At 26.1% G+C, this 16,781-nt stretch overlaps 1 protein-coding gene across 1 annotated transcript in view; it reads right to left on the bottom strand.

Moving 5' to 3' along the window:
- Positions 1–2,949: 2,949 nt before the first annotated feature.
- Positions 2,950–16,781, bottom strand: part of LOC111619489 (transmembrane 9 superfamily member 3-like) — a 61,042-nt gene continuing 47,210 nt past the window's right edge. The window contains exons 8-14 of the mRNA XM_023361218.1: positions 15,684–15,751; positions 11,291–11,421; positions 9,098–9,306; positions 8,281–8,427; positions 4,331–4,414; positions 4,163–4,239; positions 2,950–4,092 (exon numbers count right to left, since the gene is read on the bottom strand). Coding sequence (XP_023216986.1) covers positions 4,025–4,092; positions 4,163–4,239; positions 4,331–4,414; positions 8,281–8,427; positions 9,098–9,306; positions 11,291–11,421; positions 15,684–15,751 — 784 coding nt within the window. The 3' untranslated portion in view covers positions 2,950–4,024. The remainder of the gene's footprint in view (positions 4,093–4,162; positions 4,240–4,330; positions 4,415–8,280; positions 8,428–9,097; positions 9,307–11,290; positions 11,422–15,683; positions 15,752–16,781) is intronic.

Raw genomic sequence — 16,781 nt, 5'->3', positions numbered from 1 at the left:
ACATTTTCAACTCAAAATATTAATTCAAAACAATTATAAACCTTTCTCACTTTCCTTTTTGACTGTCTGCAGTATTATGCAAATTTGATTTTCATTATACTTCATGATATTAGTTTCATCTATGTGTAATGTAAAATTCTTATTTACATACTAATGTAAAAGTTTAAAGTGACAAAAACATAAATGAAAGAATGATGATAATTTCACTTCCCTACTATTGAGAGTTCATTGATATACGAAAATACTTATTAAAACAATATTTATTTCCATCATTTGCAATTACATCATCCAGAAATATTCCAATGATGAATTTTTCCTGAATGGTTTGACATATTCACACTTTATACATTTTATCAACTAAAAATGAAACTAATGAGATAAAACAGCTAACCTATACACATTACATATTAATCTATTCTAAAATTTGATTTTTGTCTTCATACAATTTTGGCTGGAAATATTTTACTCGGTGGAAAAAACTTTTCTTATAAAATACAAGACACACACACACACTTGTGCCAAAAAAAGAAAAAAAAATAAAATTTTTAAAATTTATCATTAACTGCATTTGTCTTTATTGATGTCATTGTTTAAATATATTCAATTTTATATATTCTTATATATATATAATATAAAAAGACACTAATATTTCAAAATAATTTCTAGGGGGAAAAAAACCACATTGGCTTTTTTTCTAGTGATGGGTTTCAAATTAGTCATCCATCCAAAGCCATTAAGCTGTTAGATGTTGAATCAAGCCATAAAAGGTAAGACTTAATTTGATAATTATAAAATACTTTTAAATTATTGTTATAAAAGCAATTTTTAAAAATTACTTTCAATAATTTGATTTTTGAATAGAAAATTGAGAAAAAAGTATTTTTCAGTGTGTGATAAAAGAGATTATTAGTTCAAGAACTCATTATTAGAGTCAAAACAACTGGTGTAAAATCCAAAGTCAATTAATATTTTAAAGTTTAAAAATGAATAAATACTGCAGTTTAATAATATAAAGAAAAGAAAAAAAAAAACTCTTACGAATCTTACTGAAGTTCTGTATTTTGTTTCTAAAAACTTCTTTCACTGCTTGTCTGACCATTAAATCTAATTGAATTACTCTAGTATCTACAGAACTGGTTTAAAATAAATTCAAATTTATTAATTAGATATCAATAAATAAATAAAAAGGAATAAATGATATCTATCACTTAAAAAAAAGACTTAAGTAATAATCTAAAAAGTAAACCAGTTTCAATTTTCGGAAAGATTAGACAATCTGAACCTGGTCCCTTTAGTAATAATGGAAAGTTATATTGAATGATTAGTATATATGGCCACATAACAAATTCTACTGATCAGAGAAATCCAGGTTCAAANTATTTTAAAAATTTAATTACTCCTTTTATTTACTTATTTAAAACTTCTGTATTTTTTTTTTACTTAACACGCTTTACATTTAGAAAGATAAAGTTCACCAATATACTATCATATCTTAGATTGAAATAAATACAAATATTTTTGTTTCTAGTTTCACTAAGAAATACATAGAGAAAATTGAAAAAGTTTTTAAAAATGTGTAATATTACAGCAAGTTCAGTGGTGCATATCTGATAAAACTGATGAATAATTATAAACAACACCCATTTGTAATGTTTAAAGTTATTTCTGTACTACGCACTTTAAAAAGAAAAAAAAAATCAAATATTAAATTATCTATGGAATAACTAATCATTTTTGTATTCTCATCATCTTTCAACTTAATAATTATTGACTTGCTAATATTTGAATATTAAAAAAATATATTAGCTCAAAAATAATTTGTCTAATAGTAACCTATGATTATGAAAATATATGTAATGTTAATTTTTGCAGATGCATTATTTATACAACTAAAAAAAAAAAGTCAAATATATTTACTTTAAGAAATGTTTTAAACAAAATTGAAACTAAGTGAATCTAATCTAATTATTTGTTAACGAGCTTACTGTAAAAACTGTAAACTTCCTCTGTAAAAATATTTATATAAAATTCAGGATATTACGTCACTTAATTAAAATATCTAATTCACAAAACAAAGACTTATTTTTACCAAGAGTATGTACTTTTCTGTAAAAACTTTAAAAAATGATTATATCAATAGCAAGTAGCACCATTATATTCAAAATGCAAAAACAAAGGAATGAGATAAAAATGAATCTAAAAGTGCTTTAAAATTTTTCAATTTATCATTATTTATTGAAAGTTCAAATTTTTTCTAATAATTCAATCTGATGATTTCTACATTTTTTTTTAAAACTAACATTTGATCATCACATAACTTGTTAAACTACATTAATTTTAGTTTTAATTTAGCTTTTGTTTTTGGAAATAAATTATAAAAGAGGATATTTTTATTTTTGCTTTAAATTTAAAAAATATGTAAATTCTAATAAATTCTCTATTAATTTTAGTATTAATATTTGATTTCAGGTTAAGGTAACTGCATAATGTAAGACAAATTTGAACAGGATATTTTTAATAAACTTATGAGCAAGCAATATTTTATAATGTTTTGATTATTTACATTTGCAACAAATATTCCTTGAAATATTTTTTGTCACGTGAATAAATTAAAAATATAAATTTAAATAAAGAAAGTTTATAAAATTTAATTATTCACAAATGTCTTAATTCTCCATAATAATTTCTTTGGATAATATTTTAATGATTTTATATTTAGATAATTAACATTCTTCAATGGCTAGAAAGTATTGGTATTTGAAATATTTATTTATTCATTACTCGTGCAACTAAGAATTCTATTAATTTGCTTGATATAAATCGAGATTGGATTTTGGTGATGCAAAATGAAAACTGTTAAAAATTTATTTTGAAATCTTAATATCTTTTTATTGTGTGTTCCCTCCCACCAATTAATCATAAATAAAAATCAACAAATTATATAAGTACTATCTTTCAACATTTTAAATTTTACTAAGATTCTGATTTTAAATAATGCACATTATGAAAAGAGACAATGTAGCACATGGATTGTTTTTTTTTCTCTCTCTTTACTATTTACATTTCTATTCTATTTATGTAATCCCACAATTTCTTAAAATAATACAAAAATTCATTAACACCTTTAAAATACTTAAATGTACAATTTTAGGAATGTATGATTCAAACTTTCATAACTTTATAGAGAGTGCCGTCACAGATAGAAAAAAGTATTACACTTTTAAGTTTTTGTGGCACCAGTAGAAAGCTTTGGTACGTATGAATTTGTCTCTGCCATTTTTGCAACGTGCTCCAAGTTGCAAACATCAAATGGAAAGTGTGTGTATGAAATTTACAATTAACATATATTTTTAGTGTATACAAATATAATTAATACATAACATATTAACACATTTTTTATTGTGGCACAGCCAAATGAAAATAGTGCAACTAATACATTTCACTTTGGGGAGGCACAGAACATGAAATGCAGTAAAAAACCAAATCACAATGAAATGACTTAGAAAAGTTCCGAATAAATGAAAGATACATTTTCTGGAAAATTGTAAATGGGATTATGGTTGATAACTTTCTATGGAATTATTAAAATCGTATGTAGTTTTATATATTTCCCTTATTACACTTTATAATTGAAATTAGATGAACTTATTATTTTATTTATTTATTTACAGTAACTGTGCACTTAATAATAGTGTAATCAGCTACACAGATCCAACATAATCTTTGGATCAATTATATATATCACATCCACAGTATAATCCATATTGTGCCACCTGAATCCAAGGAGCCAGTGGCCCAGTCTGTATGAGGCAGACAGTTATTAATATTGAATTTTAAAAATAAAACCAATTCCCAGTCAGCAAGCAAAATTCAAGAAGAGAACCTAAAAGACGAAGAGAAAAAAAAAGCTATTTGAATCAGTTCATACTTGTCTTGCCTCAACAAATATTGGCAAAAAAGATGGCTCTTTGATACTGTCCAGTAAATAACATTTAATTCAATAATTTCTTTAAACTATTTCTGCTCAGTCTATTTTTACAGTCGAATAGATTTTTCTAACAAATGTGTTTGTTCCGACAAATCCAAAACTTCCTGAAATAAAAACCAAGAGTTTTGTATATTATACATACAAAAATATTACAGAAAAATAATAATATCTTACCACACAAGATTCCTAATGCTATACTGAAGAGAGCCATATAGCCAAAATAAAATGTTGTCTGAAACAATCCATACATTCTATAAAAAGATATAAAAGATATGTTAATTTAAAGGTGAGTTTTTTCTTTTTATAAAATTTGTTTCATAGTCTAAAATTATTGATACTTACTTTGTTTTGAAAAAGAAATAATAAAAGGAATAAACATAAACATAGGCAGCAGTTGATCCTCCTGACAAGAAGCTTGTCCATTGCCTAAAATTTTTTATAAACATTAAAATTTATTAGTTTACTAAAAACACTTCATGTATCAGTTTTAAAAAAAAACAATAAGAATTAGCAAAAGTTTTAATTTATTTTCATTAAATATCTAAACATTAAGCACAATTTTAAAGAAATCATTTATGCAGATAACTTAGTAAATATGCTTAGACTTTATTTTTCCTTTTATTTTAAAATATGCATTTGTTTTTAATATTTGATGGCTAAAAATAAGTATAAACAAGCATATCACAGTAAAAAATGTACAGTGCACATACATTACTTTATGTTATATGCTTACATACAGAAAAACAGACATGAGAGAGCCAAATAGTTAACTTAGATGCCAAATTTCTAAACTCTAATTATAAGGGCTATTAATATTGTTTCTATTATTAATTATATGCTTCTTCTCAAAATTTATGATCTGAATTAGTAATAAAAATTTAATTCTAATAACTACAATCAGTAAAAATATTCAGTTCAAAGTTTTTTGCTAAATTTTCAACATAAAATATCTATATATTAAAATAAATTTTATTATTAATATTGAATTTCTAATGTGAAGAAGACCAATTTTACAAATTTATTATTATACAAGTAAATATTTGTGAATTTTTTTTCTCTAAGAATAATGTGAGAACCTGGGCTAATGCAAATTATTTGATTAAAAAATATATATTTCATATATTTATTAAATTTATTTTGCCAACTATAACAGCAAAGATGTCATAGATATCATTCAGGAAGTTTTTTCCATGGATTGTACTTCCTTCACGAGTGACACAGCTGAATGACTACTCATCAGGAACCTAATGACAAAATTGCAGATTGGAGCAACAGACAACTTTACTTAAAATGGGCATTGGAACCCAAGAGGAGGACCTAACATAAAAAGGTCAAAAGTTAATGATGACAGAGTTTGCAGATCCATCTCCTTGTGCAGTGTATTTTAGCCGTGCCCCACCGCCAATCCCTGCAACTGCCACCATTTGCTGGACCATAGCTGCCTATATCTACTGGACATTCAACCAAGAACTGACCCCACCTAGGAATCTTACTTTCCTCAACCCAGCGAAAACGTCACCTTTCTGCAATACAATCCATGGAATACTGACATCAATCAACCTACCAATCAAGATATTTACCAACACATGTCTGACTTTGTAAACACTCTCTCATGCAGTTCTAGACACTCCCCTTTAATAATTTGCTCTTGTAGAAAAGCTGTTTCGTTTAATAAATTGTTGTTAATTTTGCTAAAAAGCATAGTGGAGTGCATCATTTCTGGATCTCTGTCTCTCTAACTTTCCTTCTCCACCCACTCACATTCATTCCCATATATAGTTGCTTGCATGTGTTCTACAAATGTGTGAGAAATTAGAATGAAGTTTTGTGTTCACCAGAAAACACAGTGGTGTCAGAAGCATAATAGGGGGTGCTTCATATATACATAACTTAATATTCATATAAATTAATATTAATTATAAATTAGCATAATATAAATCCAATAACTCTTAACTTTAACTTTTAAAAACTTAAATGACAAATTTGCTATATAATATACTCTGAAAGAAAGAAAAAAAAATGCAATATATGTACATTCATACAAATCAGTTGTTCTCAACCTTTGAATTACAGCACACTTTTACACCCATGTGAGGATGCAGCACTATTATTGAATACTAGCAGATGAGCCTGGCATTGCTCGGACAAAAAGTAATGATAACAAAGATTAAGATTATTAGATTTTAGCTGATCTTACCCGTTTTCACAGGGTGCAAGAATTAGGTTTCCCCTCTTCCGAGACCAATTAGAAAACTTTTAGATATCTGCTTACCACACTGGAATAATGATAATTAAGATTCACAGCAACCACTAACCAGTGCATAGTACCACTAAATGATGAATAAGAACTGTAACCCCTTCTGGGTTCTTCTGCAGGTTTACTAAATTCATAAAAAAAGCTGGATCTTCCCGAATCATTCATAAATATAAATTCGAACATTAAGACAGAGAGTTTGAATAAAGCAAACTTATGCGCATGTGCTCCCCATGTCAACTTTATATACAATGGAACACTAAATATTGGGTCTAAAAATATGTTTGATTTCCTGCATAAATGCAAAAAAGACATCTAAAATAGTACAGTAGAAGCAAGTTCTTTGAAGTAATCCTTAACTCTCTCTCCCTTGCAGTAAGAATTTTGAAAAATCCCTTCTTAATGTGCATTCTCATGGCATACCCTATTAAAATGCAAAAAACTGCATCTAAAATGGTATAATAGAAGCTGAGTTCTTCATGATAAGCCTTAATTCTGTCCCTCTCCCCACGGGAGAATTTTGAAAAATCCCTTAGTGTATGTTCTCATGCATACCATGTACCAAATTTCAACTCCTAATCGTTTGGGCTCTGCACTTATTATCATCATCATCAACCCATCTCAATTATATTATAAGATACAGGACTGGACAACAGGTTAATTGCAATTAGCCAGTCCATAAAAGATTTAATTTGAAAGTCAAAGTATCAAAACCTTGTTCATGTATAATTAATGATACTAACTTATGGGTAGATGTGCTGGTAGATTCTCCAGACTTACACTTCAATTGCCTGTTCATCTTTTTATTTCAAAAGTATGGTTATAGCCCAAATAATGCAATTTATTGATTTTTCCCACTAACTGCAACTACTCTGCATATTTGAAGATGATTGTACCATATAATTAATAACATATAATGAAGAATCACAGGTGGCATTACAAGTTATAAAACAACCATAAATAATATAGCATATATAGCTTCATCTACTATGCAAGGGCTGCTTCTCTATGATATCTAAATATAATTCAGTGCATTATCAACTAGATAATATAGTTGATAATGCACAGAATTATACAGTGGAACCTTGCTTAATGAGCAGAGCACCTCGCATAATAAGCAAAATAAATTGTAAAAAAAATGACTCGCTTAACGAGTGACATTTCACAAAACAAGTGACAAGAAGAGGAAAAGTCCCAGATTGTGTGCACGTTCCATTAGTCTGTGTTTAGAACTAATTTTGCTAGCATCTTAGTGTCGCTTGTGATAACACATTTTTCAAAACTTGTGTTAACACATATTACATATAAACATCAACAACCTCAGCCCATTATATAATAAATACACAAACAATATGCCAAATTCTTAGGCTACAATTAAATATTAGAAATTAATTAATTTGACAGAGGTAGGCAGTTATGACCAATTCCAAATTAAATTTTAGAAATGTCTAAATTAAAAATTTATTATTTATAATTATTAAATTTAATACCAGATGGAAGCATAACTGCCTACCTCTGTCAAATTAACTAATTTCTAATATTTAATTATAGTCTTTATATAGCCTAAGAATTTAGCATATCGTTTGGCGTGTTTATCAGACACATTAGCTGTGATTTTTTTTTTGTTTTCTGCAAATCAAATTCGCATTCCAGGTTGATTCATTTTGTGCTAAAAGATGATGATGATTCACACTCCTTAACAATGTATATTGAATAATTTTCTTTGAATAAACATTATACATAAAAAAATTGAGTATTTTTTCGGCATGGAACACATTATCATATTTTACATTAATTTATGAGGAAAAAAAATGTTTCTCTTAACGAGTGTTCAGCATTACGAGCAAGATTCTGGAACAAATTATGCTCATTAAGTGAGGTTCCATTGTATTTTATTTTTCCAAAAAACTGGTTGAGAACCACTGATAAAAAAACTAAACTAATAAATTCTTAAATTTTTTTAATGTTAAAAAAATTTTAATTTTGTCTTAATTATGTAAGAATAAGCATACTGAGTTTTATTAATTTTTATACTTACCATCTATAATCTTCAGCATTGAGGAGAAAGTAAGTGCAGACAATTGTTACACAAACAGTAACTACAGCCAAAATTATAAACACTAACAACATAAATCCATATACATAATATATTTTGTAAGCCCAAAATGAGGTAAAGATGAAATACCTAGAAAATTATTTAAATTTAAATTATAATACTATTGATTTGTAATTAATAATAATATTTTAAAAATTTAATTACTCCTTTTATTTACTTATTTAAAACTTCTGTATTTTTTTTTTACTTAACACGCTTTACATTTAGAAAGATAAAGTTCACCAATATACTATCATATCTTAGATTGAAATAAATACAAATATTTTTGTTTCTAGTTTCACTAAGAAATACATAGAGAAAATTGAAAAAGTTTTTAAAAATGTGTAATATTACAGCAAGTTCAGTGGTGCATATCTGATAAAACTGATGAATAATTATAAACAACACCCATTTGTAATGTTTAAAGTTATTTCTGTACTACGCACTTTAAAAAGAAAAAAAAAATCAAATATTAAATTATCTATGGAATAACTAATCATTTTTGTATTCTCATCATCTTTCAACTTAATTATTATTGACTTGCTAATATTTGAATATTAAAAAAATATATTAGCTCAAAAATAATTTGTCTAATAGTAACCTATGATTATGAAAATATATGTAATGTTAATTTTTGCAGATGCATTATTTATACAACTAAAAAAAAAAAGTCAAATATATTTACTTCAGTTGTTTTTGACAATTATGGTAAATTTTAATTAAAATTAATTTCAAAATTATTTTAATATCTAAAACCTACATTTCAATAAAAATCGATCCAAATGGTAAAATTCCACCAAGAACTATAATTACTGCAGGTTCCATAAACCATTTCTTTTCAGGAATGGGGCGAGGCACAGCATTAATTCTACAAGGATAGTTAGGCTGGCCAGCAAGATTTCTTCCCAATACTGTTCCAACCAAAGTCAGGGGAAGAATAACAAACAGGCAAATGCAAGTTACAGCCACCTAGAAATAAACTTCAGAATTATTTACTACTTCTATAGATCAAATTGCTTTAATTTAATTACATTCATTACAAAATCTTTTTAAACTTAAAATCAGTAAATAATAATTCAATATAATATTTAAACTAGAATAGAACATTGATTATTTGTGATAATATGAATGACCAGAGACATTTCAAATTAAAAATATAAAAGATCAATTTTACAAATTTATTACACAACTAACATACATACAATACTTTTCAGAATAAAAATGTATCTTACTGTAGTTAATTGATAAAAGGTAACAGAAATAAGAAATTTTGTAGTACATATTGTTTTAGGTCTGGACTTCACATCACATGAAAACAAACTGATAATAAAAACTGAAAAGTAAAGGAATTCAGTTTTAAGTTCATTGCCATTTAAACTCCACACTACCTGAAAACTGCAACATACTGCAGCATATATTTGAAGCTAACTTTTCTGAAATAGAGATAGCCTTGCTGGCTTTGATGTTTGTATCATTTAAAAGTAGTCTGTTAATTGTTAAAAAACTAAACAAAAGGAAACATTGATTTTAGATGAAAGTGATTTAATATAAGACTGCCAAGAAAATTGCAACCTCAAAACCAGCTGATGAGTTTTATAGAATAAGTAAGTAAGTAAGCTTTATAGAAGATATTTTAAACAAAATTATAATTATGATTTATTCTTATGCTGTCTATGTACTGTACTGTACATATTCATATAATCATTAAATTAAATATTAGGGTAGAAAAATTAATGACAACAACGAAAGAGGAATTGAAAGGTCATAGTATAAATATTTAAACATAAAAATCCAAGTTACAGTACAGTCCATGTCACAATCCATGTCAAAAGTACGGTCAAGCAGAGAATTATCAGCTGGTAAAATATGAAAAAGTGATATTTTATTAAATAAAAGTGAAGTGTGATGAACATTGAGAAAAGTGGTTGAAAAAGTGAAGAAAAGGATAATTGCTTTATAAAGGAATTCTATAAGTCTCTTATTATATTTATCAATGTTAATTGTCAGTATAAACAATTTAAGAACAGAAGAATTAATGTCAGTATATCCATTGTTAAGTTCTTTGAAAAAAATCAGACCAGCTGATGAGGGCCATTGTAAAGTCTGAAATGAAGACCAGGATTTGAAGAAGTTACTAAAGATTTTTGTGGTATGTGATTAGTCCATATTTAATAGTTATAACAGCTGATTTAATAATTATATAATAATTAAATTAATGTGATATATCATCTCAAATTATTTCTTAAATAAAAGTACTAGTATGTTTTACTGATGACCTAATGTCAGTTAAAAAATGCTTTCTTATTGGTGACATTCCAACTGAATAGAAAACCAGAAATGAAAAAGTGTTCAACTTTGCTTTCAGGTGAGATTCTGTCAAGTCAAATGCAAAAGAACCAGACATTGCATCATTTTCAGTTTCATTTATATTTTCAGATAATGTGGATTCCAGGTCTTAAAATTTCTTTTATGAATTATAGTGTAAGAAAAGCAATGTATTCACTTGTAGGTTCAACTCAGATAATGTGGATTCTACTATAATTCTTTTGTTTCTTTTCAGACTTAATTTAATATAAAAACGATTGCATTTTATCTAAACTTTTCAGGATTAAGTTCAATACAGTTTAAAATAATTCAGAATTTATAGCTATGTCAATTTAATTGTTCTTATCTGCATAATGAAGAGACTTAAATAGACATAGTATCATTCATAAATTAAAAAATAGTTATGAATTTTTAAAAAGACTGCTTTAACTTCAATACAAAGGAGTGTCAGATTTCTTAAAAAGTTTTGGAAAAGTAATATGGATTTCATCCAATAAAAACAACAAATTAGATACTGATTCTAGCCAATTTACAATCTTTAGTATTAGGAAACAAATCTAAAAAAAAAGACAATTATTTAAAATGTATTTTACACGATCAAAAAGATAAGTAAAAATTTGTCCCATACCATTGTTCCAAATGGAATAGCTCTTGAAGCATGATAATAGATGGCAATAAAGTTGATAAGAAAGGCAGTACCACACACCATGGCAGGAAGCAAAAATGCACTCATAAGCATCTGTTTAATCCATCTTTTTCCTTTAATTAAAAATTATTGAATAAAATTGCTATTACACTTATTTGCTGAAATATGCTATTCTGAAAATGAAAAATTAAAATATTACGAAGCTACTGTACAAAGTTAAAGCAGATAAGTGAAACAGTGAATTACATGTCTGAATGATATCCTCAATAGTAGATAATTTATTAATATCTAAGTTCAATAGTACATAAATTATTTCTGTGTAAAGTGAAAGCTTTTATATGAATAATTAGATAAATCAGAATTGCATAAAGTTGTCTATCTTCATTCAGGATTGTTAAAACCTTTCAATATCTTGATTTGGAATGTAAAGTACTCATATTTTGTTTAATATTTATTATGTTTGTGTTATCTGTATATGTTTCTTTTTTGAAACAACATATATTATAAAAGCTTTTTTATGTTATATTATAGATTAACTCTTTTTTTTTTATTCATATCTGTAACTTTTATAACTGTAATCCTAAGATATGATGCAATAGGCATTTTTAAAGAAATTTAATAAATTCTTAAATAGAAAATATCTAATCTTCAATAATATAAAATATATATGCTGCTGTAACATAAATTATTTCATGAAAATATATAATTTAATTCCTTGACTTTAGAAATAATTTTTTTAGATATGATAACTTTTTATTTAATAAAATAATAGTGAGCAAGTTTTTACTCATATTAAGAATTATTTACTCTGTTACAGGGTTACAATTCAAAACAATGGTACAATTATTATTTTATAGTTAATTGTTTTCATAATTTATTCCAGTTAAATTAAAATACAGTGGTACCTCGGTATATGTCTGCTTTAGAATGCGTCCAATTCGAAATACGTCCTGTTTGGACAAAACAAATTTTGCTCGGTATACAACTTTTGTTCAGTATACGACTTATAATTATACATGCCATCTATGAACAAGTAGCACTATCAGTGTACTACTAGACCAGACTAGACATTCATGGTGCATTGGTTTATAACTTTGTTAAATTTCTTCTGATTTTAATTTGTAAGTAAAATTTTATTATTTTTATTAATCATGAATTGCAAAAAGGCAAATGAAAAGCAACAGAAAACTAAAAAAATGACTAGAATCACAATGAAACTAATAAAAGAGATTGTTGAGAAATATGAAGGTGGCATGCGTGTTCGAGATTTTAACTGTTGCATACCATATTCTGAGAACGACAATATTGACAATCGTGAAAAATAAAGATATTATTAAATCTGTTAACGTTGCGAAAAGATTTAAATCAATTTCTAAACAGAGATCGAAGACATTAGATCAAGTTGAGAAATTGCTTTTGCTTTGGATAACTGAAAAACAATGTGCTGGAGACAGCGTATCGGAAGCAATTATTTGCGAGAAAGCTAAAAATATACATGCTGATCTCATAAAAAATCAAGCAGGAACTAGCCAGGAAAGTAAGGTGTTTAAAGCCAGCCATTTTTTTTTACATGAGAATGGATTAATCATTTTTACATTACTTCTTATGGGAAAGGTTGGTTTGGTATATGTCCAATTCAATATAAGTCCAAACATCAGGAACGGATTAAGGTTGTAAACTGAGGTTCCACTGTAGTTTAATTATGAAATTTGAATATAATATAAATATTCAAATTTCATTGTATTATAAAACAGAATTTAATACAAAAATCATTATTTTATACAATCTTCAATGCTAATTGTTTATCTTAAAAATTTTAATGTAAATTTAAACTATATAAATATATTAAAAAGAGTGACATTCATTCAACAAGATATTTGACTAATATAAATTTAACATAAAATATATTTAAAAAATTATTTTATAATATACATTTATAGTTTGGAGTAATTCATCAATAAAAAATAATTTAAAAATATTAAATTAGATGTGTTTTTATATTAAAAGAATTTATTTATTCTTAACTCAAAATTTTTCATACAAATAAACATGTTAAATTTACCTTATTATGTCCTTTTGGTCCAGCAGAAATGTTTGGATCAGCTAAGAAAAAAGTAATAAAAATAATTTATTCTTCTAAATACAATTTGTAATTTCTCATATTCATTCAATTTATTTATTATACTATATATTTAAAAATAAATACAATTCACTAAACATATATTTTGTCAAATGTATTTACCTCTACTTTTCAAAAAAAGTTTTATAATAGATATTAATAAGAAAAAATATCTTTTCAAAAATTACTCATTATATAAGTAATATTTATATTATAGGTTATAAAATTGTAACATCTATTGAATCATAAAATTTAATTTAACTGTTAATTTAATAATCTTTCAGTGCAAAAATAAATGAAAGAAATATACAAATACAAATACTTTTAAATACATGAGAGTCTAAATCAGCTTCTTTCTATATTTCTGTACTAATTCAGATCTTTTGGATACTTAACAATCCAAAAGATCTGAATCATCAGAATCATCTATCATATTCAAACTAAACATGTAAAAATACTTTTGTTTTAATAAATACATATAACACATCCTTCGAGAAACACAGAAAATAATAAATTGATCCTGTTCTTAAGAAAATTACATTCATAAAGTTTATTCAATATTAAAGTTTTGATATATAAAACCTATAAAATATGTAGATTAATCCAGCTTCAATAACAATTAATAATATATTATTAAAGTGAAATCATATTTACACTCAAAAAACAGTTTTTTCTATTGTCTTATATGAGTAAGAAGTGGATCCTTTTGGACTAATCCATTTAATGTCAGTATAACTCTCCATCAGAGAGAGTGCTACTTTTAGCATTGACTATTTTGTTTATCAATTTTTAGAATATATCTCAAAGAAAATTTCTAACTCTTTTTGAACCTTTTTCTTTTTAAATCTAATTTTGAAATTTAATTTGGCCTAGGAGAATCATATAATTGATCAATAGGAGAATGGCAAAAATTTCCCATAAAAAATTATGTGTAATGAAAATTGATTGCAAAGTTTCCACGCAGTAGCAAACTTTTCCTTTGGAAACCTTCTAGATGCAATATGAATGACTAACAGAGTTTGGAATGACATTCCATGAAACACTATTGGAAAATGCTTTATAAAAACCAATTTCAGTCAACAATTTGTTGATATTTCAAATAAATTGATATTTCCATTTGAATCCATTGACTATATTGAAAACTGCTGATTTCATACAATAATGACTAATGAAAAAGTGTAATTTAAAGATTTTATTAATGCTGACAATAACTTAGCTGTCTGTGAACACTTATCTGTAGATGACATCATTGATGAAATAAAGAAACAAGTGATGAAAATAAAGAAAAAAATAAATCCTGTCAAGGACAAATATCCTGCTTTCCCTACATGTAGAGAATCCAGAAATGTTAAAAGCTGTTTTGCTCTTATTTAAAATCTAAGTCATTCATAAAACAAGATGCTTTCAAAGTGATCAATACACTAAAAACATCATATGAAAGAAGCAATTAATCATCCATAACAAACTGGTGTAACAGACTTTTTTCACCAACAGTGTCAATGTTTTGTTATTTTATACATATACACATCTAAATAAGAATAAAATATAATGTATTTAAGTCTACTTATATTGTTTGTATTGTGACATTTACAGTCTCACTAAAACAATGTTAGTTTCCATAACTTGAAATTTCATTAACTCATAAATATCTTTCTGTCTCTTCCACTTTGAGTTATTGAGTCTACTGTATCTTATTGAATATATGTGATTTTTTTTTAATTTAAATGCTGGAATCCACTTAGATAATAACAATATAAAATTCATTTTTTCAAATTCTGAACATTAATAAATTATTCCATTCAAAGTTCTTGTACATATAAAAAATTTACTTCCTAAAAATAATACTGTGGAAATAAATTAAAAATAATTACAAACAAGAACATTGATAGTTCTATAAACATTTTGTATTAAATGCTAAATTTTTATTATTTGCTCAGTTATTTAATTATTTACAACAGTCTTACTTCAAACCAAATGCTTTCTGAGAGAAATTGTTTATTGAACAAACATTTTCAACCTATTATCATAGGCCATCTGCAGGTTTTTACATTCGATAATAAATCATTACCTGAAGATGACCTTTGATAATAAGTTGAAAATGTTCAATAAACAATTTTTCTCGGCAAGCATTAGGTAATAAAATAAGATTGTTGTATCTCTCTGCTGAATGCAATATTTTTGTATTTAATCATTTAGTTATAGCTTAATAAAATTTTCAAGTTAAGAGTATCAAATGATATTAACTGTGATACGTACCACCTGCTTGTAGAAGAATTCTTGTACAAGTTTCATTTGCATTAGTTGCTGCAGCATGTAGGGCTGTTCTNAAAAACACACTCAAATTAAAGCTAAGTAGTACATTGAAAAAAAAATAACTATAGTAAGGAAAACACTAAAAAATGCATTTTGTAGTTGTAAATGTATAAATAACCATAATAGAATAATAATTGATTAAAAAAAATGTAGTTTTATTTGCACTTTACCTTTGAGGATAGACGACAGTGGAGGTGTAAACTGGTGGCAGAAGAGAGGGAGAAGGGGAATGACACTAAAACTTAAGTTAACTTACATAACATAATGTAACAATAACACTAATTTTTTAATCTTTTCTGTTTCATATTTTTTTTTTAATTTTTTATTCACTGCTTTTTTGCTTTCTTTCCTTCACTTCCCACCAGCACTTTCACTGGATAGAGGTCGCTCAGTAAAATATCTTTCCAAAGAGTTAAACTGTTTCTAAAATGACTTAGGCAAATATCATTACTCCGAGCAGCAATACGGCCAGTGTGAACCTTTTCGGGATGTTTCTTTTCAATAAAATCAGTCACTTTCCGATAATACCTCAAGATTTCCTTTATCGAATGAGATCCTTCCACGACGAAGTAAACACGCTGACTGAGACCGATGAACAGAAGTGAATAAAAAATGGCGTTGAGAACTAATGTAACGTCATATGGTGAGTTTTTGTTCGTATCGTGGAGCAAAAATATGTTCAAATTTCACATCATATCCTGAAAATTTCATATGCTGGGGCGTTCATATCCTGAGGTACCACTGTACTATTTATATTTTGGTATGATTAAGACAAAATAATCCTTTAAAAACCATATCCATTATATGTTTATACAATTATGTACTGTACAGAAGAATCTCAATATTCTATGTATAAACTTAACACTGAAATATTTCACATAATACTTTTTTAAAAAAATACATAAAACTTAACAGACTAATCACCTTGCTTTCATAGTTTTATTCAATATATAATGTTTTAAAATATGTATGTTTTTTAACATACATATTTTAAAATTATACCTTTATCATTAACAATTATACCTTAATCATTTTTGAGAC

This window comes from Centruroides sculpturatus, unplaced genomic scaffold, assembly GCF_000671375.1.
Source record: "Centruroides sculpturatus isolate CEXI.00-Female unplaced genomic scaffold, Cexi_2.0 scaffold185, whole genome shotgun sequence".
Lineage (NCBI taxonomy): Eukaryota > Metazoa > Arthropoda > Arachnida > Scorpiones > Buthidae > Centruroides > Centruroides sculpturatus.
This window is presented reverse-complemented; position numbering and strand designations above follow the sequence as displayed.